Below are 27,322 nucleotides of genomic sequence, written 5' to 3' on the forward strand. Positions count from 1 at the left end.
GTCAGACCACGCGTTTTCTCTACTAAAGCAACAGGGGTCTCATTTTAGGATCTAACTAGTCTATTGTCTACTTGCTCCGCCCCCCAGCTTTAGGTTTCCGTTGTTTGCACCCTTCAAACATTCTTATGCCGTGGGATGGGCCCATATTCAGATGCATCCTGACCTTTATTCAAATATCTTGATCGAAATCTCGGAAGGTTTCACTAATATCTACTTCAAAAACTGTCTATGTTTACGTAAACAGGCCCTCTGTCCTCCTAGCTTCCACCATGTCTCAGAGTAAAAGCCCAAACTTTCTAGGAGTAATGAGCTCCGAAGCCAGCAAAGTAAGCTTGGTCGGACATGTTATGTCAAAGGGAAAGCCACTTGAGCTAACGATTCATGCAGAGCCGGCGCGAGCGAAACAGAGAAGCGCAGCAACAGTTCCGGAGGCGACGACAAGCTGTCGAGACGGCTCGCTTGCAGCGGCTGAAGCATCTGGAAGGTATTATAGAGAGAATGAGCACTGTGATAGTCTCTTTTACCGATCGAATGCTACATGAGGATGTTTTGAAGCAGTACCCCGCACTGGCAGCGAATGCCCAAGAGGTCATCACGCATGTACTTGCACTAGCTCATGAGGCTGAAGATCCAGACGAGGGTAACACAACTGAGGCAGCTTCGCCCAATAGCAGATATGAGTTCCCGCCGGCACAAGACTCGGGATTTTCAGAACTATCCTTTCACTCGGGTCCTATGCAGACCGATATGATGAATGTCAATCAACAGAGTGCTGTATTTATGACACACCCTTCGTCACAATACCCACAAGCTATGGGCGATCCAACCATAGCATATACAAACTTCCAAGATCCTACACTCTCAGAATTTCCATCTCTACCACCATCAACACTCCTACCGTCGCTCGGTCCAGTCCCATGGAACACTTCCAAACCTCTCTCACCAACGTCGTTCACATATCGACTTACTCACTCGTGCTTTAACGTGGGTCTCCTCCTTCTTAACAAGTCACAAGGCTCACCGCTTCCTCTTTCAGACGAGACCAGATTCTTCGGTGCAACGCTCCGACAGGATGAGCGAGAGTCAATGACGAGAAAACTAAGATGGATCACGGGTATCGGATCACAAGATATCAAGCTTGCTGCCCTCTTGCCATGGGGAGGACGATACTGCGGTGAAGATTTTACAGGCGACGACCTCTCCAGCACTTGCAAAACGACAGACAGGACGGCACTGCAGTTTCTTAGTGCTGCGGGTATTCAACAACAACTGAGAGCGTTGGATGCTCGAGTCGTAGCTCAAGATACTCTTGAGTTGGATCTGAGTGGAGCGATGGGTAACGACGATACGAGGCCGTTGCAGCCAGACAGCTGGAGTTTTGTCAACTTTTTCCCACCAGGCATCCTTGCAGAGAAGGGGAGGTCTGCTAAGATACGGGTAAGCGTTAATGCTCTACTGGAGAATTTATGCAATATTAGTGTGTGTTTAACGATGGGGCCTGGGTTTCCAAGGAGAGAGCTCAAAAGGGCTATCATGGACTCCAGGGTTAAGGAGTTTGGGGCTCTTCCAGGTATGATTTGTGTTTAATGTGATATTAATCTACAAGTATTATTTTTACTTATATTCTTACTTGACTATAATAGTGGCCCGTCGATTCATCTTTCGCACATGCCTGTTTAGCTTCTATGCAGGGTATTGGTGCTCCGTCTAGCGATATTTAACGCCTGGCTCAACGCGGGAATACCCAGTGCTACCGCCCTCTTCCTTATACCCTTCCCCTTGTATCAGCCCATCACCATTCCTCGTGTTATTGAGGACCATCTCCAACCTTCCATCCTCCCCAACTATTCTTACTGTTGCAGCGGTGCTCCATGTCTGTGAACTATCAACTCCTCCACCAACATTCCCTAAATCATGTTTATCAGAGCGCAGTGCCAGTACAAGAACTTCCCCAAAACCTGCCCAGCAGGAACTTAGCCATCGATGTCGGAAAAAGATGATGATGAAAGCATGAATTAGAACAATAGCCACATGCAGAAGCAGAACACCAAGAGCTAGAGGGATGGCACTACTACTTTCGATGCTGTAGCCGTAACCACCCAGGAAGTTCTCCTGCTCAAGGATGTAATCACCTGGTTCCGGGGGCTCGCCGTCAATGCTGTCGTCAGGACGCACTCCCTTCCGATCGAGGGATTCCCGACCCATGCGTGAGAGAATATCAGCGAGATGCACCCCCAGTGCTAATTGAAGGTACCGCCCTTCCTCCGCGGCGGTTTGGTAGTAGACGCGTGTCCGGACATCGTGGGCGATATCAATACTGTTATCCCAGATCGAAATCTGTTCAGGGATGACTTCGCCGGTCTCGTTTCTTCGACGACCAACCGATTCCAACCATTCCTTGTGCATCCTAATCGGCTCATATTTGGCTGCAGAATCGCCGACGAAGTTATAAATGTCGAACAGGGAGCGGTCGAATTGATTCTGTATGAGAAGTGATTTGCCCCGTTCAACCCAGAAATCAACTTCTGCCCAACGAGCATAGACACGACAAAATTGAAATCCCAAACTGGTTTCTGTACGGTCACTATAACCATGGTCGTTGAAAGTGCCGTTGTCGAAATATTCTGGGGTTTCTACTAGAAAGAGGAAATTGGCGCTTATCCTTGAACTTGCATCTTTCGAAGGTGCCCATGCTCTATGTCTGGCCTTGGGCAATTTATTCTTGGGCATTTTACGAGCCTCAGTAACCAAATCCTTGAACTCAGGATCATCGTCAAAAGTCATGGTCACCTCGCCACTTGACATGTTCGAGGGAAAGCTGAAATATGACTCGTTGCCACTTGTCAGGTTCCACGCGCATTCGGCAGCCACGAGAGGCTGCTTCCACCGTTTTAGAGAAGGGGATTCAAGAGTCCTCCAGTACGACTTGACTAGAAGATCTTTTGGCTCGTCCTCTCGAGTGTGCCAACTATGAAGAATGTTGGAGGAAAGGGTGTCCATTGGCGTTGTGGCAACAGCAAGGCCGAGCACAGCATCAGGAATAGCCTGCGTCATTGTGATGACTCGATTCGAGGCAGAGAACTTGTCATAGTTAGTGTATGTGATGTTGGATAATGGCTGAAGATTGGTCTCCATGTTGAATGTAGGCATATCCCAGAATATGGGTCCAAGAACCGGGTCGGGGCGATGAGCCATGGAGTCGGCCTCTTGTTGTATGAGATACACATCAGTTTGCCTCTCTCCGAGATCAGTTGGATAAATGTCGGGTTTAAAATAGGTCATGCGTGCCTGGTCATCGTCGGGTGTATGATGGACCTGCCACCAGCCTTCGCGAGGAATCATGACAATAGCTGAAAGTGGAGCGGCTGCGACGGAGAGCAAGACTGTGACTATGATGACCATCCCAGTGATCCAAGGCCGCGCTTTCTTGGGCTTCACGCCTGGTTGTATGATACCAGACCACAACTCCCAACTAAAGAAATACTGAAGGGGTGATCCGAGTTGAAATGGTGACGAAAGAAGTCCCAAAGGAACGCCTTGATCTTGGCACATGAGACTGTAGCATATCCTTTGTAATAAGATATCCGTCAAGGATACCAAGATCAAAATCTCATGCGCCTTGGCTGCGAACTGCAAGAAGTTCAATTGTTCTTCAGTCAAATCACCCCACCGTATTTTGTGGACATATAGTCCTAGAAGGGCCAGGGTGATACCGATGGGTGGGATATGGAATAACGCTAGATGGCGAAAGACAGCCCAGATACCATTCTTGCAAACCCTTTTTGGGGCTTCGGGACCCTTGAAGCTTTTCCAGTATGATTGCTTGTTGGTGCCAGATGAGTCCTTTATAAGAGATTCTGTGCTTTGGTACCGGCCTGCTGTAGGCCGACCTCGTACTGATGGCGTGGCAATGCTATAGTCATCATCGCCAACGGGAGAATATTTACCGTCTTGTTTCGACTCGCCAGAAGGTCTTTGGTTCACCTAGGAATTGGATGTTAGAGAAAATTGCTTCAGAGTTGCAACGACATACATCGTTTTTGAAGTCATCAAGTTCTACCACAGACAAGCCCGATCTAAAGTCGCGTGGCATTTTTTTTGCGACAAAAGAAAGCACAGTAAGCGAAAAATAAGACACGCGGCACAGAGCAGACCGTGTTCGTTAAATATGTGGGCAAGACTCCATGGCAGAATTGCATGGATCGACGACTTATGCAGGGGTATATGGGGTTCAATTGGTTAGGAACCTTTGTTATAGTTACATTCGCTATCAGTAAGAGGCAAGTCAAATGGTAAATAATGTGGGTTTCGTGATCCTATTGCTACAGGGCTGCAAATATACCGGTTCATGGCCAGGCCGACAATTGAATTATGGGATGAAGCTACCATCACCTCCCATAGTACAACTCAACTATGGATCAGTATTGCATAGTCCTCTTTCCAAGCTTTCCCTGAATCTTCCAATAGACGTTGTAGTTGAAACCCTGCGCGTCGTAAAAGGGCCCCAGCTGGACCTTACTGTTACCAGCCGTCGCTTCAAACTTTAAACCGGTTGTACCCTGTCTCTTGACACTCGCAAGGTCGATAGTAGGCATGGAGTTGACAGCAGAGTCGCCATAGTTGGCAGCCAAAATGACAGGACCAAAGGCAACAGCTGCCACTTGAGAATTGTCATTCGCGGCAATCGTTCGTAGACTCATAGGCAGCGTAATAGTGACCTTGTCACCGGAGTTCCAGTTTCTCGTCACAAGTGCGTACTTTCCAGGCGTGGTATTTACATTGACACTCTGCCCGTTGACTTGGATAGAGGCTTTGGACGTCCAAGATGGAATCCTGACTGCCAAAGTCCATGTGCCAGCCTTGCCACCAATCTGCAGAGTGGAAGAGTCTTTCTGAGGATACTCGGTCGTTTGGATAATAGACACTCCCTGCTGAGACCAGTTCAACTTTGAAGGCGTAAACAAGTTGACGTAGAGGGTGTCCTTGGTGTGGAAGTAGATGGAGTCCATGAGCTTAGTGTTTGTTTCGATACCAGAGCCCTGACAGCACCAGAAAGAATTGTAGTCGGTGCTCCATGTACCTCCGCCCCAAGCAGGACCGACTCCTCGACGACCACCAGGGGTGAGAGGTGTGAAGTAGGTAACATGACCATGACTGTCCTTGGGGTTCTGCTGACCGAGAAGATGGTTCATCAAAGCATTCTCGTAGTAGTCAAAGTACGATGCGTCGGTAGGATTCAAAGCCCACAGCTCGCGGGTGAGTTTGAGCATGTTGTACGTGTTGCAGGCCTCGCAGGTATCTTTGGTAAGATACTTGGCGATGGCATTTGGCTCGCGAAAGTGCTCAGCTTGACTGTTTCCACCAATTGCGTAGGTATGCTTGTGAACAGTCAAGTCCCAGGCGTTACGGCCGATGTCGAGGTACTTCTTGTCACCAGAGACCTTGTACTCGCGAAGAGCTCCGATCCACTTTGGTACTTGTGTGTTGGCGTGAAGACCGGAGAGCTTGTCGACGTTGTTCTGAAGAGGGTCAAAGATGGCGGCGTGGTCGAAGCGCTGGGCGACCTTGAGCCATTTGTTGTCTTGGGTGTAGTAGGCAATATCAGCAAGAACCTCGTTCATGCCTCCAAACTCAGTTTGCATCATCTGCTGCATCTTGGCATAGCTCAGCTTTCCAGTGCGGGCATCAACCCAGCTAGCCAAGGAAAGCATAACAGTTTTAGCATCATTGTCGCCGACACGACGGTAGACATCGAGAAGGCCAGCAAGTGTCTTGTGGATGGCGTAGTAGGGAACATTTCCACTGCTCAAAGTCCTGTCTTCGACCTTTGTAATCTCTGACTCGGGGAATCCGGAGAGATAGCCTGATGTGAAGCCAACCTTTGCATTGTTGGCCTGGCACTTTGCGAGCTCCTTGACAAAGTAGCTAGCTCGTGAACCACATTCTTTGTTTCCTAGGGTAGCATAGCAATTTGACCATGCTGAGAGGAAGTGGCCCTGGACGTGGCTTCGGAAAGGAAAGTCTGGTGCATCCCAGCCTCCATTCTTGGCGGCGCCCTTGGTGTCGAGGCCGTGGTTCTTTCGAAAGACGTAGAGGAGTCTGTCTGGGTCGATGGAGAGGAGATAGTTGACTGTTCGACCTTGGTTGTCCATCCATCGACTGTCTGTCAAAGAGACATCGGACAGTTCGAAAGCATCGGCCAAATCACTGACCTTGGGTGCCTGGCCATATGTTGGAAGGACTAAAGAGAGAATGCCCGTGGCAAGGACAGTAGCTTTGAACAGAATCATGATGAAGTGCTTCTTTGCCCAGTTGTGGATGGAGTATCAGATAAATCTTGGCAGGATGAGTTGGGAACCGGTCTTTTATAGAGTCCGTAGGCCTCACGTATTCACGACGCCCCGTTGACTCAAACTCGTATAAACCGACGACTATCAACCATTGATTCACAATCCCACCGGAATTCATATCCATCGGAATCTCCGCCCATCGGAGTCATGGTTAATTATTACAAGTAATTGGAGCGGTAGGGAAGATGCTGCATCTTGCAGATCCGGGGTATCCCAATCTAGTAACACTTTAGCCGGAGCTCCAACTGCCGATCAGCCAGATTCATCCAGTTCCATCCAATTCCACGAATCATGAAATGAGATTATTACTACTTGGCCACGCGCTCCAATGAATTTGCGTGAGTCGGAGAGGCTCTATCCGCAAGATATGCAATTTTGGGAAATCAATCGATATACGAGGGTACACTGCGTCACTATCACATTGAGGGGGCTTCGGCTGTTATATAATAGGTGGACAAGGATGAACAAACGAGCTTCACGATACTAGTTGCTAAATAAAATGAGCGCTGTTGTTCTCGAAGTCCCTTACAAGACTAGTTAATCAGTCAACGGAGTTAGGATAGTTCCTCCCAACAACCTGCCACTCGGCGACCTCTGACAAAGACGTGAGCGATATTTCTGTCATCTCCAGTCATGACAAACTTCTCAAACAAGTGTCTCAGTGAGTCCCCCGGTTCCTTTGGAGTCATGGCTGACTGTAAGCCCTTGGTAGTGCTCACCCATGTAGCATCGAAATCTTTGCCAACTTCGAAATTTCCAATCTGATCTTCAAGACACAAAACCCTTGCACCGCCGAGAGTCGACAGATAGAAGACCTCTTCAAGCGAAAGAGCCCTGTCTTTGCCCTCTGATAACACCTCTCTCGCATTCGATGCTATCATGGCTTGTCGAATGACTGCCAACATCGAGGATGCCCAACCGCCACCACTATCTGTGCCCAAGCCTACTTTTATGTCGCAACGTAGAAAGTCTCTGATGGGAGCGACCATGAAACCACCGCCGACGGTCATGTTGGCAATTGGGCAATGTGCGATACCACATTTGAGTGCCTCTAGTCGTTCTTTTTCGTAGTCGCTCACGATAGTGCAATGAGCGAGGATGCTACGCTTGTTGAGAAGACCGTAGCTCTCGTACAAGTCAGCTTCGCTTCCTTTAAATTGAGGGAATAACTCGGTAGTAGCATCAATCTCTTGTTGAGCTTCGTTGAAGTGTGTTTGCATAGTCAAAGTGTCGTCTGCCTGCACCATATCCCCGAGACCACGGAGGAGGTCATCTGTGCAACATATGGCGAATCTTGGTGTGACAACTGGCTTCACTAACCCGTCTCGGGTATCATCGTCAGACTTCAGGCCCCGGATATGGGCAATGCACTCCTTGGTCTCTTGGAGAGAAACAGCCGCACTTTCCTCGCAAATGTAGTCTGGTGCGTTCCTGTCCATGTTGCACTTTCCAACAAAAGCACGTTGACCCTTGGCATGACATATATCAGCCAGAATAAGAGTCGCCTCAGCATGTCGTGAGCCATAGTAAGAAGCAGTCGTGATTCCCTGGCGTAGAAAGTCCTGAACAGTATCCACATACATTCTTTTCGCATATTCGGGATCAGAAAAACGCGCCTCGACGGGAAACGTGATATCGTTGAGCCAGTCTAGAATGTGAAGGCCTTGGCCCAGACCCCGCATCGGCCATTGAGGAGCATGGTTGTGAGTGTCAACGAAGCCAGGGATCAAAAATTCTCCATGAATCAGGTTGTGGATCTCAGCACTTGGTGGGAAAGCATCCTTGGGGACATCCTCAGCTGCCTTCCAAAAGCCTGTGATGCGGCCGTCGGTTACGACGAGTGTAGCGTCTTTGATAAGCTCTAGGGTGTCGAGGTTGATCGAGTGGATGGCTGCGCCACGGAAGACTTTGACCGACGCCATCGTCGACAGTGAGTAGTTAAAAGAACGGGAAGAGATGGAGGTATGAAGATCGATAAACGACTTCTTTTCTGACGAGGCTCTATAGCTATGGCTTGTTCTGAGATGTGCGGGGCAAAGAGAGAGTCTAACAGGTTTCACCTCCACAACTGGGCCATCCAATCATATCGTCAGTCATTATCAGCAGTCAATTTGGTGTAACCTTCCTTCTCATTTCAAGTCATCATTTGTTCACAGTCGTTGCTTGAGAGACATATTAGACGACTGTCACAGCAAACAAGACATAAACAAGCAGCAGTCAACTGCGCAGAGATATCTTCTTCAAGTCATGGTATTAATTCTATGGGTATCATTACACTATCAATATCTATCCAGTCTTCTCTCGGCCACTTTTGTAAAATCCTTCTCCGAGCTAACAAGCGACGGATTGGAGCTGGCGCTTGTATCGGGGTACCTAGGGTCTCGCTCCGTAGTATCATCAACCTCAACTACCACCGATGTCACAGTATCCATCTGGATAGCCGGTCCTCTCAAGGACTCCTGACTTGTGGTGCGGGTCATGCCTCTGTGACTTCTGTTACTGGAGCTAGGTCCTCTTGAGGCCCACGTCCACCATCCTCCTGTAGCGACGTCTTCATCCTTCTGTCTCCCGCCTTGAATAGAGATGGTATTTCCGAATCTTCGGTTCGTAGGTGTCTTGAGGAAATTAAACGTGCTTAGACCCACGTTATTTGAGGAGACGTCGTATTTCGATGCAAAGATAATGGTGTTTCTGGTGGTACCAAACAGCAAGCAATCGAAGGAGCCGTTGGAAGCGATCATTGCGCCAGCAAAACAAAAGTATCCGTTCGGTACGTTGGCACCAGCCATTGTTGCGATACGGCCAGCTGCCAGAGGGAGGGTACACAGGACGTATATGACGGGGTATATCAGGAAGGCTGGGTTGCGGTTGAGTTCAAGGTGTACCGACTCCGTATCATCATCCGATGATCGCAAGCGAGCTTGGCGGCGGATGTGGAGGAAGATGATGGTGTAGAGGATTGACGTGGTGGCTAGACCGATGAAGATGTAGAGATAATGGGTGAAGAGTCGCAAGTTTTCGTACTTTCTGTTCATCCAGCACTGTAAACGTTAGAGAGGGTCAATGGACTGAGGCAATGGTAGGTACTCACCCAACTGCCAGCACGGACAAAGAAGCCTCCGTACTCTGCGCCGTTGCTAGTGATAGCAATAGGTATAAGCGAAATGGCATAAACAAATATCCAAATGCCTATGATGACACCATACAGGACCCTCTGTGGTGTCTGTCGTCCCTTCACAACGGCCAAGTATGTGTGCACAGCGATGGCAGTGATGAACATGCTCGAGGCTAAATCGCCAAGCGACACGAAGAGTCCCTGTGTGTAGCAAGTCGCTGTTCCTACCATGATTGCATTATTTTGAAGCCATGCAGCATTGAGGAAGAATGCCACACCCTGATGCATATCGGCGAGGAGAAGGTTGATGATCAGGACGAGAAATTGATTGGGCTTCCGAGGTTCTGGTACACCATCTCCCTTTTTACCAGACTCTTCATTGTTATCGGAGAATATGCCGTCAATGCCTAGCGAAAAGTCAATCGCTCTCTGGATTGGTCCCGTTTGTTGTTGAAGGTGTCCATCGGACTGCGATTTTATAAAAAGGCTCCATGTCGTGAGCTTGTAGACGAGGTAAAAGAAGAGAATGCTCGCAGAAAAGAAGGAGATAAACGCAAGGGTAGCAACAGCAGTCAGTCCATGCCGCAAGTCGTCACTCAAAGGGTCCAGCGTGCGGCCCTCTTTAGGAAGATCACCCCAGGCCATTTTGCAAAGAATTAATAAACGGGAATGAGCTGCATGACTTGACGCAACGTAGAGAAGAAAAGAAAGTGACCTGTCGTGGTTATTAAAATCCCCAATTCTGGGGTTTTCTCAGGGACAAGAAAAAGAGGGACGATGCAGGATCTAAAACCGAACGAGGCACGGATAAAGAACGATGTGACCTCGCTTCTTAGGTGAGCGACCATATTGGTCTTGGGGGATATTTTTGACCAACAGCAGTTGCAAGGGTCGTTAAAGATTTATCCTCATCCTGGTAGTTCCCCCCGACGCGGTCGTTGAGGCGAGCTAGCGTCCCGGACGTGGCGTTTTGGTCCCGCTCTGACCGAGATTTCAACGTGAGAGATATGAGAGAAGAAGCCTCTTGGTGCCTGTTTTGGCAGCTGGTACGTAACAGATACCCATTATTGACAGGCGGATTGTTGGGGTCTATGGACGATGTTGGTCCAAGGCGTTGATTCTCTCATCTGACAACCCTGACGGCCTGACAAGCAAACACAACCGAGTGGAGATTTCACATTCAGCTCCGGTCATGCTTGTAAACTGTGACCCCTTTGATGATCCTACATTACCCATAACTCAATCTCGTCCCTTGTGACACATCACTGGCACAAAGGCAGCATCAATAGTGGACGATTAATATCCAAAACTCCAACTTGAGTGCAACACTCTGACCTTTTAGCCGAGGCTCATGCTTGTTAGCTTCGTCTGTTCCTGTTCCTGACCTGTCACGAGCGAATTACGATCGTCCAAGCGATGGGTGGCGTTGCCGAAGATTGAGTCAGTCGTTTCGCGTTCAAACGATCCTTTTAAACTCTAACAGGCATGGGACATGGTCACCTTTAACCTTGTTCGTGATAGCCTTATGAGCTAGCGATGTCCCTTGTCCATTCACTTCCAAAAAGACGTTGGCATGATGGATTTTGACTTTTCGGCAGTTTCATCCAAGCAAACTTGCATGGGTCTTTGTGATTTGATGCTCGTGCATATTTTATGCGATAAGTCTAGAACATCTACTAAGAATTCCCTTCCCGGTAAAAATGAGGCTTAAGTGCCATATGCGCAAATGACACCATTTTTTTTTTACTTATAGGTACTGACTTGTAGTAGGACCTGAAACATTATCAATATTACAGCGCATCACCGCTTCCAAAGATAACACACAATGCATAAATATATATGTATACCACAGCACATATGATAAGAAGAAGAAGCAATATCAAGATAAGCATCTGGCTAAAGCCATGCCAACGCAACACGATCCCCAAGTTACCTGAACAGTAGTATCACCTGATTCAGTAGGTCGCAGCGACTCCTTTACCGTCAGCCCTGATCCATGAGCAATGCATTGATACGACACTCACAGCCAAACGCCACATTTCAAGCACTCTTCTCACCGAACTGCCTTTCCACTTCCTCGGCAAAGTCCGCGATGTTATCAAACTTCCATTCAAACGCGACGTCTTTCTTCAATGCCTCATAATCGCCGCCTGTTCCGTAACTTCCTTTCTTATCTCCGCCTCGGCAGATCCAAACACTCGGAAGACCCAGTTGCTTCGCGGGGACATGATCGGCGATTAGACTTCGGGCTACATGGAGTAATTCTCCCTGGTCCCTGTTGATTTGCAGATCGCTCTTGACGTGATCAAACAAGTAGTCAAAGTTGGCTTTGGCAGGTTTGTAATTGCCGATGTCTTCGGCTGTGTAAACTTTATCAAACTCTGCGGGCTGAAGACGTTTCATCGTCGCTGCAGCGTTGGCGTTGTCCATGTTGGTCACGGCAATGAGTTTGTAGTATTTCTTGAGGGTCTGCATCCCGGCGATTGTGTCTGGGAATGGCTCCCAGGTGCCGGGTGTGTTGCCAATCTCTTCAATATCTGACTCGGACACATCGACTCCTAATTCTTCTGCTAAGTCCTTGAACGAGCGTTGAAGGATGATATTGAAACGCAGAGTCGGCTCATTGGCCGCAAGACTCCTATAAAATACACTGAAACGTTGCATGAGTGACAGTGGGTTTGTCTTGTAAGGGCTATCATCTGTGAGGCGAGATAGAATGGGCTGCAAGCCACGGACCATCCCGGGTTCTTGGTTGATAAGGGTGCCATAGACGTCAAATGACAGTGCTTTGAAGGAAGTGAGATAGGGATACGACATGATGATAAATGAGTTGTTATTTGAAGGCTAATTTTAAATGAAGTAAACTGGTTCGGTAGGAAGTGTGTAGTTGAGTAGTTTAGGGAAAGAATTGGTTGTCAGATATTTCCGGTTTGTGCTGTTGTTTATACCTGGCTGTTAAGGGCGTGCTTGACATGAGAGGATGAAGGCCAAGTCAGACAACGTTTCTGTGACGTCAGCTACTTGGACATTACAGCACGAGTAATCCACTGGGATTTTAACCAGTCAATTAATTTCACAACTGTTAACTTTACTGTGTCGCTGATGCGAACTTTGCCCATCCCTTGTTGGCAGAAAACCTTCTTTTCTTTGCGATTGTCTATGCAAATAGTACCTATATGTAACCTACATTGAACAGAACAGCAAAAAGATACGGTTATCACAGGATTCCAATACCATTCGTTTCTCTCCAGATGGTCTACAAAACGAGTGCTATCGATGGATAGATAAATGACTGTGCTCAACTTACCCTATCGCTTGAGATACCACGGTCCGGCTGGACAACCTGTGTGACATATCAGATCCCTATCTGTCGTATATTCTTATAGAAGCAACATATTAATAACTCATATGATATTTGATGCTGATTATAGACAGGAAAGTGTAGATTGGTGTTACTGTGCAGGTCATGCATGAAAGATAGTGCCAGAAACTTAAAGTGTAGTCTCTTCTATCATCGTGTGAGAACGAACAAATGTGATCCTCAAACTGCTGCTTCTTTATTTAATTCTTTACTAAATTATTATCTTCTCACTGCTGCGAGATATCAACCTTACTCCACCAGAACTTGGACTGTTTTCGTCCCCATTCATCGTTATCAAACACAGCCGTCTTGCCAACATCACCGCCAATCAACTCCTCATTCCCATCACCAAATCTCAATACCTTGGGATCTTTGACATCATAAGCTTCCCACTTAGGCCTTGAAGGATACTCACCAGCAACCGCATTCGGGTCGCCCTTTGTGATAAAGCTGGTAATGTAGTGGTTTAGTGTCTTGGCCAAATCTTTCTGGGTAGATGACACTTTCAAGACATTAGGGTCGCACACTTCGTAGCGCATGTTATCAGCGTGTTGAGCACCGTTGTTAACGGTGCTCTGAGCGGCCCAGTGGTAGAGATACACGGGGACGGATGGGGAGGCCAGTTCGGCTGTTTGACGGGCAGGGGCAACGTAGGCGTAGTGGGCGTATGCAGCTTCAATTCGCTTGTACTGAGCGCCCATATCCTTCCGTGTCTCCTTGTACTCTGAGTCTTCGAACTTTGCTGGGTCTTTGTACAACTCCTCAATGGTGTCAAGGTCTTCTGAGGTGAGCAAAGGTAGTAACTCAGCCCAGAAGTATCTGAACTCGGATGATTTTGACATGGTCTTGTCAACATAGAGTGATCCTTCGTTTGTCGTGAAACCAGTCATGATGGGCACCTTGTGCCATTTTCCTTGTCTCCATGTCTCTAGAGGCGGACGGGCAATGATTTCGCCGTCGATAACGGGCTGGAATGCCCAGCGAAGTGAAGGGTTGTACTTGTCAAAGGTGGCGGTTTGAGCATCAGTGATGACCTTTTCGGGCTGCTTGCGGAGGTAGGGGAAAATCTCGTTCTCTGGGAGATCTTCAGGTACGCCAACCTCACGAAGGAAGTCTTTGAACTGGGCTTCGTGGATAGGCGCATCGAATGGTCTCACAGCTCGCGACGTGGGAGCTCCAGACTCGATAATGGCTTTGTGAAACAGGGGTGCAACTCCTTCCTTATAATGCATGATGTGATGTCCGATCTGTCTCTGGGTTAGCCTACGGATCAGAAAATTCGACGTCAGTACTTACAGAGTGAGCTCCGGCTGACAGACCAAACAATGTGACATTGCTGGGATCACCACCAAAGGCCTCGATATTTTCCTGCACCCACTCCATCATGAGAATCTGATCCTTCAATCCCAGATTTAAAGCACCCTCCTTGGCGCTCAAACCTGAAGGTAAGAATCCCAAAGCTCCAATACGGTAATTGAAGCTTACGGCGATGAACGCATCAGGGGCATTGGCCACCATCGATGCCGTCTTGTGCATCATCGCTGAACCTCTGTTGAACGCACCACCATGGATATACAGCGCAACAGGCAACTTCTCATGTTTATCGGAAGTCTTGCGAAAGATATTCGCTGTCAAGCAATCTTCGCTTTGGTCCAGCTTGGGCCCTGGGAGAAGCGCCTTGCCAGGTCCTGCAGGGCCATATTTGGATGCGTCAATTACCGTGTCTGGTGATGATGCAACTTTGACAGGAAGACTGAAGCGACGATCGCCTGTTGGTGGAAGAGCGTAGCGAACGCCGAGCCAAGCATCTACAGGTTGGGGTAGTGAGTCGCTGAGCTTGACGCCGACGAGTTTGCCCTGGGGCAGAGGGATAGTGAGAGAATCTGAGTTGATGCTGCCCATTGTGATATGAGAGATAGTAACGCGACAATGAATGGTAGTAGCAATCAACTTTCGAGACTGATGCAGGTCATTCAGTGTTAAAGGCAGCGTCTGCGAGGTTTAGCAATGTCTCATCTCACATCGGCTCCAAAAAGGCCTCCGCATACAAACGGGTCCAGGTCCGAGAAGCGGAACACTACAGCGAGACCATAACTGTCAGTTACGCCCTATCTTATCCCATACGGGCAATAAGAGACGCATATCAACGATAGCCAGATCGGCCAACTCGCTATTACCCCGCGTACCGATCTCTAGAAATGGGTCCGGATATTAGATTTGAGAGCCGAGTATCGGATGCTGATAATAGACTCCGCAAGTCTGGTGATTGGGACGTTTCTATTGGTTCATGACTCGCAAGTGTGCAACTTGGTTTGGGTTTGGATCGGAGATAGACTGATAGTTGTGTTGATATGAACTGAAACGTTACTCTTTAGGGAAACTGATCAAATAGTTTACCGCGGACAGTTCTCTATCATGGAATTGATTGAGTGGTTACGGCTAAACGGCTATCAGCTCAGCTTTGATAGCCTGGATATGATAACCATCCTTGGACATGATCTTCAGATAGCTCTCACAAGTTGAAGTCTCATATCTAGCATAGCTCATCCCATATTTCGGGTTTCTCTAGAGTCTCCCGAGTCTTCAATAGTAGACAGCCAAAGTACTAACAACTTGACGCGCCAACATGTCAAAATTAACAACAGGGCAATCGCCCGATACCAAACGCCCTTTCGAGGCAAAGGAAGCAGAAGAGATGATAGCCATGAAAAAGCTCAACTCCCTAACCCAAGGCGATATTGTCGAACTCGACGCGACAGAAGCCTTCCTTCGCGAACACAACTTCACAAACGAGTACATCGCCGAACTCCTCAACGACAAAGATCTCAACAAAAGGGTCGTCCGCAAAGTCGACATGATCTTACTTCCCCTACTCATGGGAACCTACACGCTGCAGTACATCGACAAGAATGCCCTGTCTTACGCCGCCGTGTTTGACCTGTTCAAAGGCACGGGTATCTCGTCAGATCAATACAGTTGGTTCGCTAGTATCTTTTACTTCGCATACATGGCCGCTGAATACCCTTGGTTGTTCCTTGCGCAGAAAACGTTAATGGCAAAGGTTGTTGCGGGATGTGTCATTGCCTGGGGTAGTGTTCTCATGTTGACGGCTGCGGGAAATAATTTCGGTTCGTTAGCGACGTGTCGATTCTTTTTGGGTGTGTTCGAGGCGCCGATCACGACGTGTTTCATGATGATTGTTTCCATGTGGTATACGCGTGATCAGCAACCTTTCAGAGCTGGTATCTTTTACTGCTGCAATGGTGTTGGAGCAATGGTAAGTGTTTTTCTTTGATACTATTGGCATTGCTAACAAACAGCAGCTTGGTGGTCTCCTTACATACGGCATCGGTCAAATCAAGAACTTTCCTGTCTGGAAGGCTGTCTTCATGACCTGTGGCGGCATGACCGTCGTCTGGGGTTTTGTTCTTCTCTTCTTCCTTCCCGATAGTATCATGACAGCCCGACATTTCACCCTCGAAGAACGAGCCCTCCTCATCGGTCGAGGTCGTCTTGCTCAAACCGGTGTACTGAACAAGACCATCAAATGGAATCAGATCCGCGAAGCCTTTATCGATCCTCAAGTCTGGCTTCTGGTTCTTTTCATGCTTCTAAACGAAACAATGAACGGAGGCATTGCCAACTTTGGCAAGCTAATCATTAAGGGCGTGGTCAAGGATCCCCTTGAGACTGTTGCCTTGGGTATCCCTATGGGTGCATTCCAGGTATTATGGATTCTCTCTGGAACGTTTATCGCGTCTCGTGTCAAGAATTGCCGAACAATCATTATGGCAGTCTATCTCATCCCGACTATCGTTGGTGTCTGTCTCCTCTGGAAGATGGACCGTGAGCATCACAAGGTCGGGGTCCTGTTTGGTTACTACATTGTCGGCGGCTTCGTCTGCTCTTTGGTCCTTGCGATGCAGATGCCTGCTGGCAATCTCGGAGGCTACACCAAGCGTATGACGGCATCTGCCATGGTTTTTATCGCCTACTGTGTTGGAAATGTTGTTGGTCCTCACGCGTTTCTTGGGGAGGAAGCTCCTCTGTATCAAACCGGATGTATCACTATTCTGAGCTGCTCTGTCGCCCAGATGATGGTAGCCATTATGCTTCGAGTTCTGTTGGTCCGCAGAAATGCACGTCGAGATGCCGCTGCGGCAGCTGTGGGAGCTAATGGTGAAGACGTGTCGATTACTGAGGGAAGCGACTTGACTGACTTTGAGGTAAGATTCAACAGTGCGCTTCGATAGATATTAACTAACTTTATCCTGCAGAACCCTCATTTCCGTTATGTCTTGTAGATGCTGAATCCTCTATCAACTCCAAGTGGGGTCCTCTATAAAATATATATACCAATTAAGTTACTACTGCCTCTGTTAGAAGCTTTACAATAGCATTTCGTGTACTTGGGCGATCGTCCAACAATAACGAATTAGCCGCTATCTTGATTGCCGTATTTCCTCTCGCATCTTTGGAAAGCGGACCAGCCCCAAGGTCAAGTAAAGCCTTGGCCATACTTATGCTACCGTGGGCAGCTGCGAAATGCAATGAAGTATAACCAAACCGCACTATCGCCCCTGAGGTCTCAGGGTACTGAATGCTCTCTTGGACTTGGTGACCCCAGTAATAATACTCGGGTTCTACATTGCCCAGTTCATTCCAAAACAGAAATGTTGCGCGGGCATGTATATCAACACCACTGTGGATCATGCTGTCCACAAACTGGCCAAGTTGGGTATTTTCTTTCTTTTTGCCAGTGAACAAGGAAAGGCAATGCAGGGGCGTCCATCCCTCAGCTGTAACAGCACGAGGATTGGTGCCGTGAAAGAGAAGTATCTTTGCAATTTCCAAAGCTTCAGATGTTGACTTTGAGAACCCGTTTAGTTGCGAGCCTTGCCTCGCTGGGGTCAAGGCACAATGTAGGGGTGTCCAGCCATTTGTGTTGATACCATTGACATCAAGACCTTGACTGAGAAGAAACTCGACAATATCACGCTTAGCTCCCGCAGCTGCATAATGTAGTAATGTTTCGCCAAAGTTGTTCTTGGATCTTAATGCTTGACTTGTTTGTTCCGAGGGACACGAGGATAGATACAACTGTAGCATGTTCAGGTTGGAGCCAAAAGCGGCAACGTGAAGGGGGTTAGCTCCAGACTCATCATCCCCCAGCGTAACGGAGGCATTGTGACTGAGAAGAATACGAATCGCGGTCTCGTTCAAACGCACCAATGGTCCACTTCGGTTTAAAGCGGTCAGTGAACCAAGGAAGTGTAATGCTGACTTCCCTCTGCGGTCAGTAGCGTCTGGGTTGGCTCCCTTGTCGAGCAACACTTTCAAGGCTCCTACCAGACTTATAGAGCGGGCGGCAGTAATGATTGGCGGCTTTCCATTGATAATAGCGTTTGGATTGGCTCCAGCATCAATCAAGTGCGCGATCAAAAGCTGTTGCTGGAGATAATCATCACCATTGTAGTCGGGTTTGAAGTCGTCTCCAATTAAAGGCCTGAAGTCCACTGCATGATGCAGAGCCTTGTCTAAAACATCTTGGGGAAAGGACAGTTCGGTAGTAAGGAGTTGGGCAGAATATGCCTTCCAGCTCCGTGCTGTCCAAAACAGAGCTTCGCTCTTGGCTTCTGTTGTCCATTCCTTCCAACTCAATAAAGCACGTAGGATAGTTGTTTGGCTGTTGATTGAGGCTTCAAAAAGACACGAGTCAACGTTTGTCTTGCTTTCTTCCTCTTGTGAGTGGAAGTGCTGCCATAATCGCCAAAGCAGGCGTTGATTGCCCAGACGTGCAGCTAGTGCTAGTGGTGATAAGCGATGCTCGTGTGCGGACGAATTGGCAGCGACGTCGACACCAACGCCAAGTTGCAATATCAGATTTGCTGCCTCGATATTATCCAAATAGACTGCCACGTGTAGCGGAGTCCCCCAACAGCCATCGCCATCCGACAACAAAAATGAAGCCTCACTGGAACCAAGCACTTCTCGCAAGGTTGATACGTCGTTGTTGCAGATCGAGGCGTGTAAAGGGTAGTCAGATTCTGCCCTTTTGAACGTGTCCTTGATGCGGTCTGCAATGGACATACGTCGTTGCATCATTTTTCTTTATATAAAAGGGAAGCAAAAAAGTCACCTGTGCGTAAATGAACAATGAATGGGGGAAAAGTGCGCAGTTCCTGATGTCTCCACCTCGGATCGGTTGCACAGCACATTATAATTACTAAATAATCCGTCAGCCCACAAGTCTGCTGCCTAAAAGCTAACCGGGATACAATTGTGGCCAAGGAAACACCACATCAGATGTAGGAACACCTGTAAAGAAACACAATCCCAGAACCCATTCGTGGGTATATAACTGTAGAGACTCCTGACTACGGTCGTCAGAGAGACGAACTCCAATGGACACGTGATGATCCAGTTCATTGGCGAGGTACTCTTCGTCAACGTCTTCATCAGACCACAGTGATGTAAAGACATATGCAGGGTCCTTATCTACCTGACTCAAAGGTTCATCTGAATCAACGGCATCTCGTTCATGGATGAAAATCCCTCGTGCCGCCGTGGGTTCGCCTTCTGGGTCGCAAAGGTACCCAAGTGACAAGGTCTGATCTGCATCCATAGCCCTGACTACTTCTTTCGCCATTAGCCGACGATACCACAAGCTAAACGATCCTTGGTCATCCATAACAAAAGCATCTTCTTCGAGGAATTCCTTTATGCAATCCACTATACCCGTGTCATCACCGGCATGGTTTGCCCTGATCAGCTCACTGAGCTGTCGTAGACGTGTTCGTTCATATTTTGAAAGTTGATGTTTATCTTCTTGGCTTGGTTGTGATAAACGCGGTGATGATCGGGGTGCTCGAATTGTTTCTCCAAGTTTCCAGAGATGGCCTTTCGTCTTGATGCCTGTTTTTGTAAACTCGACGTCAAAAAAGCGACAACCTTTGTTGTATGTCAATTTCTTCGCGCCCTCGGGCGCCTTGAAGTCATCGAAAAAGAGATCGCTCATCTGCTCAACCACAGTCCCATTAGGCACATAGGCCTCTTCGTTGTTCAGTATCTCGCCATTTAGTAAGCGTAATGCCAATATTGACAAGTCCAGACTCGCCACGTTGCCTTCCATTTGTTGAAGCCTTGCAGCATCCAACCTAGTAGCATACTGACAACAATTGGCGATGATGGCCAGACGATCCCAAGGTTCAGTGACGCCTCTCCAGTTCACATCAGAAATTATTGTCCCTGACATGGACGTGGAGTGTGATAGTAACATCCTGTATCGTCCAGCTGTTTTCAGAATATGAGTTATCTTCTCTTCATCTTCGCTCGTTGCAAAATGATGCCGACGGAATGCCAAACAGAATTTGGTGGCACTCTCAGAGAATTTGACAGACTGGATGCTTAGTTCGCCAGGAACTACACCAAACATTGCCTTTTTTCCACCGGGTGTAGATCTCTTTGCCCTTTCAAGGTCTGGACCGTGGTGAATTAGAAGTGTCATCTTGAGACCGGCTTTATAGTTCTCTTGAAATGTCCACGCTCTTCTCCACCATTTGTCCCTAGTGATTTCGTGTAACAGGTCGAGCATTTTCTTTGCTTGGGTATACTCTGCGTCCTTGGCGAGTGCAGGTTTTCCATCTTGATATTTGACAAGTGCTCCCCTCAGTATAGCAGATAGAGTCGTTATCTCATCCTCGCTTTGGATAGGTCGTCCAAGCAAAGCAACAGGATGATCACTGAGCGAATACACCCAATCCATCGCATCGAGGGCATGCCTTTTTTGCTTGCACTCCCCATGCACGCATGGTGTCTTTTTGCATTTCTTCTGGGGTATACTGTGCCGGTCAATCCATAACAGAGGCACATCGTGACATTGCATATATTTTGTGACTCTCTCAAGGATCGAGTTGCGGACAGAAGACTTCCAAGCATCCTCTCTATCCCTCGTCTCTATTAGATGACCTTCTGGTTTGGGATTTTGCGTCTCGTATTCGGAAGCATCCCAAGTGTACGACAAGGCCACAAAGTCACTATCAGTAAAGCCATTAACTTCTTTACGGAACCAGTACGGTCTTTCAGGTTTTTCGCTTCCGTCTGTGTTGAGCTTTCTCTTCCTGGACTGTCGTCTACCGAGACATTCGAGGTTCTCTACAATCCATCTCATCTTTTGTTGTGGCACCCTGCATTCTTGGATCTTGATAAGTGCTGAAACGGTATCATTTCCGTTTTCTGATGTGTCACCAGGAAGTTCGTGCTTTGTTGCCATGTTCTTAGACCCGTGCTCGACATTTCGGGTTTGGGGTTGTTAGATGATTGGGTCCGAAAAGGGAAAAGAAGTCGCAGAATTTCATGTAAGGAATGATGACGTGAGAGTCTTAGCGTGATAGACGCGTCGTCGTCGACCAATTATATCGTGTTGTTCTGTCAGTGCTCAAGGATCATTTACAGGGTAGCTTGGACATTTAACACAGCATACAATTATAACGAAGAAGACTTTACTCATTGCTTCCAGATAAATAACGAAACTATATCCAAAAACTAGTCATTACGGTCTATCGTTAAGGTCCATCCTTTCCAATTGTCTTTCCTCGCACCACATATCCATCACTTCATAACGCACACCGTCACAACAAGTTGACATAATTAGTCTACCCAAGCTCCCGGCAATGTGATCTTGGTGAATGTTTTTCCCTTTTTCTCTCGTTTCTGCATCTTCCACATCTGCTTCCGCTCAAAACGACTTTCCATAAGATTGTATGCACGCTCCGTCCACTCAAGTGCAATTCTGTACTCTTCGGTAATATCGGCCGCTAGTATAGGGTCATCTGGCTGGCTTTCAACCCTTAATACTGGTGCAAGTGGCCATGAATGCTTCTCCGGGCCAATCAACTTCAGGTCCTGTCGAGTCTTCTAGGCTCGATGGTACCGCATATTCTGCTCTGCATTGGTACAGACTCGAAAGTCGTCGAGGTCCAGAAAATGTGGAAACTCCATAAGTAGTTCATGTAGGAGACATGATTTGTCAATATTGTCTCTCCAGTATGGAATTAGCCTACCTCTGGAGTAGCCCACGTGCAAAGTTCGGTTGATGTATGAGTTCGGGCCACGGAATGATGTATGCCAATAAGCTGATGGTTTATTCCATGCAGCAACACAACGCGGTGTTTCGAAGCGGATATACTGTTCTGTATCGACGCCGGCTAGTTCCAGTATGTCGATCCAGCGATGTATATCCTCAACAGCTTCGTCAGGGCTCTTCGTATAGTCTATAAGTAGTTTTAAAGAGCTCTGTGACAAGTTATCGTCGTTGAATATGTCCAGGCCTCCTGTGATGAGATCGGAGATCAGTGCTGCGCAGCCTTTCACTTTGAGATCGTCGGCAAAATCGACCCTCGGGGAAACAGTGAGCAGCCGTTCTAGTATCGTATAGTTCAGCGCAGGTGAAATGACTGGTCGCCAACTTAGATACGCATCCATGCAGGCTTTGAGTTGACGAAAGTCCCATACTCCCAGCAGTAACATGTATAATTCATCTGGACTTATGGCGTTCTTGCGAATATTGATGTAATTGATGGCACTTTGAAGCTGGCCCTGAGTCCAGACCGTATGCCATCTCCAATCACCACCACCAAAGTGCGCTCTACAGACATAAGTATGTGTCAGTATATTAATGTTTGAGTTATGTGTTGTGAGACTTACGTCTCTTCCAGCCTAGTCATCTGGGATCTTATGAAATCCAGGAGTCGTGGTGCTCTTTTTATTGCTGCCAACTGGTCTGATGTCAGTAAACTTATGCCTATATTCATTTCGGAAACTTACACCCAACATATTACACTCGTGGTCTGGATCATACTTGTCCCAGGTTACCAAGGTTGTGGGAGTAATGGCGCGTTCATTGAATAACTGCTGGACCGCTTCCACATTATCGTCGTCAAAAGCGTTGCGAACCCTGGCACCAAGGCTATCTGCCCAATAGTGTACGGGGATGACCAATGGTAATGTCAAAGTGACGCACAAAGGCGTAAGGTGGTCTTTTCGAAGCGACAGCTTGATATACCGGTTTAGCCATGTCGATCCCACTGTCAGGACTGAGTCGACATCAGTTATTGACGGGCCTGAGCCGCCAGTCTCAGTTATTATACTTCGTTTGCAGGATTTCTGTAGAAACGCAAGCTGTAGGAAAGATCTTCGCCAGCCTTCGTTGATGGTTTCGACTTGCTTCGGTTGCGTGGTCGTGTCGGTAGAAATGGGGCCAGTGTCGATGTAATTCGAATCAATCGTCTGAGAGGGCGCGATTGATGCAGATGACTGCTTTGGCGGACTTATTTCATTCGACATGGTGACTTCTCTCACGGGCGGGCAAGATATGCTCATAGTGCTATTGGAGGACTGTCAGATTGATATCCTAGATACGACAAAAGAAAACTTACAATATACTTGTTGTCAGTAGTAGATGGAGGTATTCAAGGGATTTGTCCAGGCTCTTTGTACCGGCAATTATCTTGTCTTTATGCTGCATGAACAAAAGGCCTTCGTTGCTGAATCGACGACAACCTCTGTCGCGCTTTTCAGTGACGTTTAGGATAACATCATGAATAACTGTAACCTTTTCGTAGCATTCATGAATCATTTGATACAGGGAAGTAGGAAGACGTGCTTCACTGAGGTTTTTCGATAGGCAAGCGGTTTCCAGTACAGTCCCGATGGATTCACAGATGACTTCCACATGACCGAGCCTGCTTGTCAGTGTCTCGAGCTCCTTTGCAGCACTCTTGTACGTTGAGATCAACTTTTTGATGGTTTTAATGGTCTTGACGAGCTGTTCGGCCACCGGTACTACGCTGACTGCCAATGACAGAGGGTCCATATTGTTGAGAACCGTACGATGAGTAGATTGAGTTGTGATTGTTGCGCGGTCTGCTCCAAAGTTGGATCATACATATTCGTTTCTGAAAGAATTATTCACAAGTCCTACATCATTTTAACAGTCCTAAAGTATGTCCTTATGTCACAATCTGGCATGGTCCAGATATCAGTCACACAATGATGTCGAGTAACCAGTGTAGCCTTGATTTCGTCTGCGGATGCAGACATCCGTGCAAGTGAGACGTTTTACTCGCAGTTTGTGTTTCAAATCGGGATAATAATTGCGAGTTATGTTTCACTGGCATGGCGATCAGACTATCCCTGTTATATCATCGCAATCATGTACAATTACTACTATACTCGGCCAGCTAACTATAGTGCTCTGGGCATCAGTTCCGGCGGAAGCTCATCTGGCATATACTCAAACAACTCCTCGGTGCTTCTCTCAGCATTCGGATATGCATTTAAACTCTGCACATCCACCTGTCTGGCGACGTGTATCCTGTCACCAGTCATCGTCTCTTGTGTTGGATGCGTGGCAGCAATTGTGACGTTCGTCTGCGTGTCACCACTATAAATGCGGTCTCTCGTGAATCCTGTTGGCTTTGTGCTGCCTCTGCGAACCGCTGATAGTGGCACAAGTGTACTTTGGTTCTGAGACGGTTTTGTAGGACGAGATTGTGTTCCACTCCGGCTTCGGACGAATTCGATAAGCTCGCTCAGGACAGCAAACTCGAGCTTGAGTTTGATCGAGTATGTGACCAGCTTGATGCCTTGCTCCCACACGTAGAAATCCATGAGCTCAATGACGACCATAGCGATATCCATAATCACGATAGCAATGTTGATGGCGAATAGTTTGTATAACATCGTTTTCGTGCTGCCGAAAGCTGTTTTGAGAATGCCGAGAGACTTCCAAATGTATATGCCAGATATCGTAAGTTCTTGCATGTAGAAGCAGGACATCGAGATTTTCTCTGTTATGTTGAAAACGTTGTTGAAGCCGTTTCTGTTGTCCTTGGGGCTGTACTCCGATCCAAAAAGCAATATAGTCATAGTCGTGTGCTTAAGTTGTGTCAGTATGCAGCTTGGTTGGAGTAGTTGCAGAACATACCCAAACAAGGCCGTTGACGATAATCATAGCAAGAACAGATCGTAATATCATTCTGTCGCTTAGAATAAGGTGCAGCCGGGAGTATAAGACGACAGATTGACCAGAAATCACAAGAACCCAGCCGACAGTCTCAATAATCATGCCCACATAATCGTGCGTTAGGTCAAAGTAAACTATCAGCCAGCCCAGACAGTATGGTATTAAGCCGAAAGATGCGATCAGTATACTCCAGAAATAAAGCCCGGCTTTTCGTTTGAAGGTCAAGTAGATGAGTGTCAGTAGCTCAATAGCGTTGTAGAGTGCGAGTGTCGATGCAACCTAGATATCGTGAGCAAAATAAACAACATGCTTTCAGGGAGGGTCTTACCATGACAAACACATCCCGACCAATGTACACCAGCTCATCAATCTGAGCATGGTGGATGTCCCACTTGTCACGGTGTGGTAACATCATTGCGTATACAGATGTTGAGGGTCGAGGAGGGAGTGGAACAAATACTATTCGGGAAAATGGAGTGAAAGGCTAAACGCAGCGCAGGGCGGCTTGGCATAAATGTACCTGAACGTGCATTCTTGCCCTGCCATGTGCTAGAAACGTCACACTGAAGATCATGCCGGATCTCATTAGTCCCGAGAAACATGATGAATCAAGAAGGGTCTCGATCTAGGAAACCTGTACCTTGGTAGTGATAGGTCTATCCTGAGATGACGGCAGGGTCAAGCTATGCCATCCAGGTATGTCCGGGAAGCTTCCTCGTTGCTACTTCTAATCAAAGTGTCTGCCCGAAAGTCAAATAAAAGGTGTGACGAATTAGATACTCCAAGAGACCATCGGGTAACGGCTGCACATTCCAATGCCCTAATCTTACTGCTCTCTCGAGTCTGACAGAGTTGAGTCAGTATGGAGTCGGCTTAGCGTAGATTCATGTCCGTTCCACGCAAGATAATTGCTGGAGTGGTCTTTGACAGCTGAGATTTCTAGCAATGCGGCTGCATCTAGATTGTCTTTGTCTGTGAGAGAACAGCTTCCTCTTCGACTTTACCAACCCAAGGGTTTGTATCTCTGAGGCATACTGGAACACGGATTGGAAATGCATTGCCAAATGAATACCAATTGATGATCTGTGAGCAAATATTCTAATTCTGCTGTGTATTGTGTTGATCAATTCCTGTCATTGAAGACGATTACCTGGTTGTTTTGGCATCTCCTCAAGCATGTCGTACATAAACTAACACAAAAGCAGCAACTGAAATCGGAACTAGTGACGAAACCTGGCAGCTTTTTTTTAAGCTTCTGTTTATGGTTGTTCATGGCGATTTGTGGCATGAATGCGGATTAGCATTTACTTTAAGTTATCCAGCCCTGGTTATTACCGCCCGTTTGTGGATGAAACCTGTTTGTCGACGTGTTGAACCGGCAGGCATAGATAAGAAAAGGCATAAAGACTGAATGAACAGAAATGATTTGGAATTCTTATTGCTGGGATAATACAGGGTGAGGCTGTCTCAGAATGCGATATTTATCCTGTAGACATACGGACAGATCTCCATTTTGGGAATTGGGATACTCGCACTATCATCGGTAACCCAGGTTTTGGTGTGGAACTGTTACTGGCACTATCACTCCAGCCATGGTAGTGGCTGAACCGACGATTTGTGGCACGATCCTTGGCAGATCGTGGCTTGAACCCATGTTCATATCTCATCCTTTTCTCACAATCATTGGCTGCATCACCTGAAAGTGTACTTACATCAACGGGAGAAAAATTTTAAGCCATCGGAGAATTGGCCACTACTTCCGTAGAGATGTACTCTTGTATGAATATGTATTGGCGACTGCGATGCCTGTTACGAGTACGAAAGTTGACTTGTATATAACTGCGCGGCATCAGCGGCATCAGCATACGCGTTTGCATCAACGCGTCCTGGAGTATCTGTGACCGGATAGTCTCAATCGGATAATAATGGCACAAGACAGCTTCATGAATGTGATGACAGGGTTGCACTCATATTCCAGCTTCCACTATTTACCCCTGCATTTCAGCTAAAGGGTGAATGAAAGGCATCGGGACTTTTCACACATTCCATAACCCCTGGCATTCAACCATCGCCATTTGACAGATAAATAAGGGCCAATTTGTAGATGATTGAAGGATTTGGGCCTGGGGAACACCTGAAAACTGCTTTGCACATAACAGTCCTCCCTTGACGTGCATGTGGCTGGGTTAGTGCAACAAGCAGGGGTTAGCGGATCTTAGTGTCTCAGACACGAAGTACAAGGGCCATTTAAAAGCAGGACTGAACATGCCAAGGTCTTGCTATTCGAAGTAATGAATGAAGGGATGGACTCCCTGCATAGGTAGTCAGGGCCATCCGTTGAGAATCCTTCTCAGACTAACATTGAGACTGGTCCAGCCGACGGTTATACCAAAACTCGAATATCTGATTGAACGCCACCAAGAGTGAGTGATAAGACTTTATTGGAATCTGAACCCCCTTTTCCCTTGCGT

The 27,322-nt window shown here is 47.4% G+C and overlaps 12 protein-coding genes across 12 annotated transcripts; 2 read left to right on the forward strand and 10 right to left on the reverse strand.

The window, feature by feature from the left end:
* Window positions 1–269: 269 nt before the first annotated feature.
* FPSE_06729 (uncharacterized protein) lies at window positions 270–1,550 on the forward strand (the record flags this gene model as incomplete). The annotated part of the gene is made up of 3 exons (XM_009259847.1): window positions 270–326; window positions 388–1,437; window positions 1,479–1,550. 3 exons carry the CDS (start codon window positions 270–272, stop codon window positions 1,548–1,550), a joined length of 1,179 nt encoding a protein of 392 aa, XP_009258122.1.
* A 157-nt stretch (window positions 1,551–1,707) lies between these two features.
* FPSE_06730 (uncharacterized protein) lies at window positions 1,708–4,093 on the reverse strand (the record flags this gene model as incomplete). Its single annotated transcript, XM_009259848.1, has 2 exons — window positions 1,708–3,984; window positions 4,034–4,093. The coding sequence occupies 2 exons, from the start codon at window positions 4,091–4,093 to the stop codon at window positions 1,708–1,710; spliced, it is 2,337 nt and encodes a 778-aa protein (XP_009258123.1).
* A 325-nt stretch (window positions 4,094–4,418) lies between these two features.
* Window positions 4,419–6,290, reverse strand: FPSE_06731 (uncharacterized protein; the record flags this gene model as incomplete). Its single annotated transcript, XM_009259849.1, has 1 exon — window positions 4,419–6,290. One exon carries the CDS (start codon window positions 6,288–6,290, stop codon window positions 4,419–4,421), a length of 1,872 nt encoding a protein of 623 aa, XP_009258124.1.
* Window positions 6,291–6,904: 614 nt separating this feature from the next.
* FPSE_06732 (uncharacterized protein) lies at window positions 6,905–8,272 on the reverse strand (the record flags this gene model as incomplete). Its single annotated transcript, XM_009259850.1, has 1 exon — window positions 6,905–8,272. One exon carries the CDS (start codon window positions 8,270–8,272, stop codon window positions 6,905–6,907), a length of 1,368 nt encoding a protein of 455 aa, XP_009258125.1.
* A 357-nt stretch (window positions 8,273–8,629) lies between these two features.
* Window positions 8,630–10,110, reverse strand: FPSE_06733 (uncharacterized protein; the record flags this gene model as incomplete). The annotated part of the gene is made up of 2 exons (XM_009259851.1): window positions 8,630–9,391; window positions 9,442–10,110. 2 exons carry the CDS (start codon window positions 10,108–10,110, stop codon window positions 8,630–8,632), a joined length of 1,431 nt encoding a protein of 476 aa, XP_009258126.1.
* A 1,395-nt stretch (window positions 10,111–11,505) lies between these two features.
* Window positions 11,506–12,282, reverse strand: FPSE_06734 (uncharacterized protein; the record flags this gene model as incomplete). Its single annotated transcript, XM_009259852.1, has 1 exon — window positions 11,506–12,282. One exon carries the CDS (start codon window positions 12,280–12,282, stop codon window positions 11,506–11,508), a length of 777 nt encoding a protein of 258 aa, XP_009258127.1.
* Window positions 12,283–13,053: 771 nt separating this feature from the next.
* On the reverse strand, window positions 13,054–14,728 carry FPSE_06735 (uncharacterized protein; the record flags this gene model as incomplete). Its single annotated transcript, XM_009259853.1, has 2 exons — window positions 13,054–14,073; window positions 14,123–14,728. The coding sequence occupies 2 exons, from the start codon at window positions 14,726–14,728 to the stop codon at window positions 13,054–13,056; spliced, it is 1,626 nt and encodes a 541-aa protein (XP_009258128.1).
* Window positions 14,729–15,452: 724 nt separating this feature from the next.
* On the forward strand, window positions 15,453–17,130 carry FPSE_06736 (uncharacterized protein; the record flags this gene model as incomplete). Its single annotated transcript, XM_009259854.1, has 3 exons — window positions 15,453–16,103; window positions 16,150–17,052; window positions 17,104–17,130. The coding sequence occupies 3 exons, from the start codon at window positions 15,453–15,455 to the stop codon at window positions 17,128–17,130; spliced, it is 1,581 nt and encodes a 526-aa protein (XP_009258129.1).
* A 55-nt stretch (window positions 17,131–17,185) lies between these two features.
* Window positions 17,186–18,931, reverse strand: FPSE_06737 (uncharacterized protein; the record flags this gene model as incomplete). Its single annotated transcript, XM_009259855.1, has 1 exon — window positions 17,186–18,931. The coding sequence occupies one exon, from the start codon at window positions 18,929–18,931 to the stop codon at window positions 17,186–17,188; it is 1,746 nt and encodes a 581-aa protein (XP_009258130.1).
* A 160-nt stretch (window positions 18,932–19,091) lies between these two features.
* FPSE_06738 (uncharacterized protein) lies at window positions 19,092–21,098 on the reverse strand (the record flags this gene model as incomplete). Its single annotated transcript, XM_009259856.1, has 1 exon — window positions 19,092–21,098. The coding sequence occupies one exon, from the start codon at window positions 21,096–21,098 to the stop codon at window positions 19,092–19,094; it is 2,007 nt and encodes a 668-aa protein (XP_009258131.1).
* Window positions 21,099–21,475: 377 nt separating this feature from the next.
* On the reverse strand, window positions 21,476–23,699 carry FPSE_06739 (uncharacterized protein; the record flags this gene model as incomplete). The annotated part of the gene is made up of 5 exons (XM_009259857.1): window positions 21,476–21,681; window positions 21,889–22,472; window positions 22,532–22,602; window positions 22,652–23,210; window positions 23,263–23,699. The coding sequence occupies 5 exons, from the start codon at window positions 23,697–23,699 to the stop codon at window positions 21,476–21,478; spliced, it is 1,857 nt and encodes a 618-aa protein (XP_009258132.1).
* A 371-nt stretch (window positions 23,700–24,070) lies between these two features.
* FPSE_06740 (uncharacterized protein) lies at window positions 24,071–25,266 on the reverse strand (the record flags this gene model as incomplete). The annotated part of the gene is made up of 3 exons (XM_009259858.1): window positions 24,071–24,763; window positions 24,813–25,130; window positions 25,180–25,266. The coding sequence occupies 3 exons, from the start codon at window positions 25,264–25,266 to the stop codon at window positions 24,071–24,073; spliced, it is 1,098 nt and encodes a 365-aa protein (XP_009258133.1).
* Window positions 25,267–27,322: the final 2,056 nt, after the last annotated feature.

The sequence above is a fragment of the Fusarium pseudograminearum genome, chromosome 2, assembly GCF_000303195.2.
Source record: "Fusarium pseudograminearum CS3096 chromosome 2, whole genome shotgun sequence".
Lineage (NCBI taxonomy): Eukaryota > Fungi > Ascomycota > Sordariomycetes > Hypocreales > Nectriaceae > Fusarium > Fusarium pseudograminearum.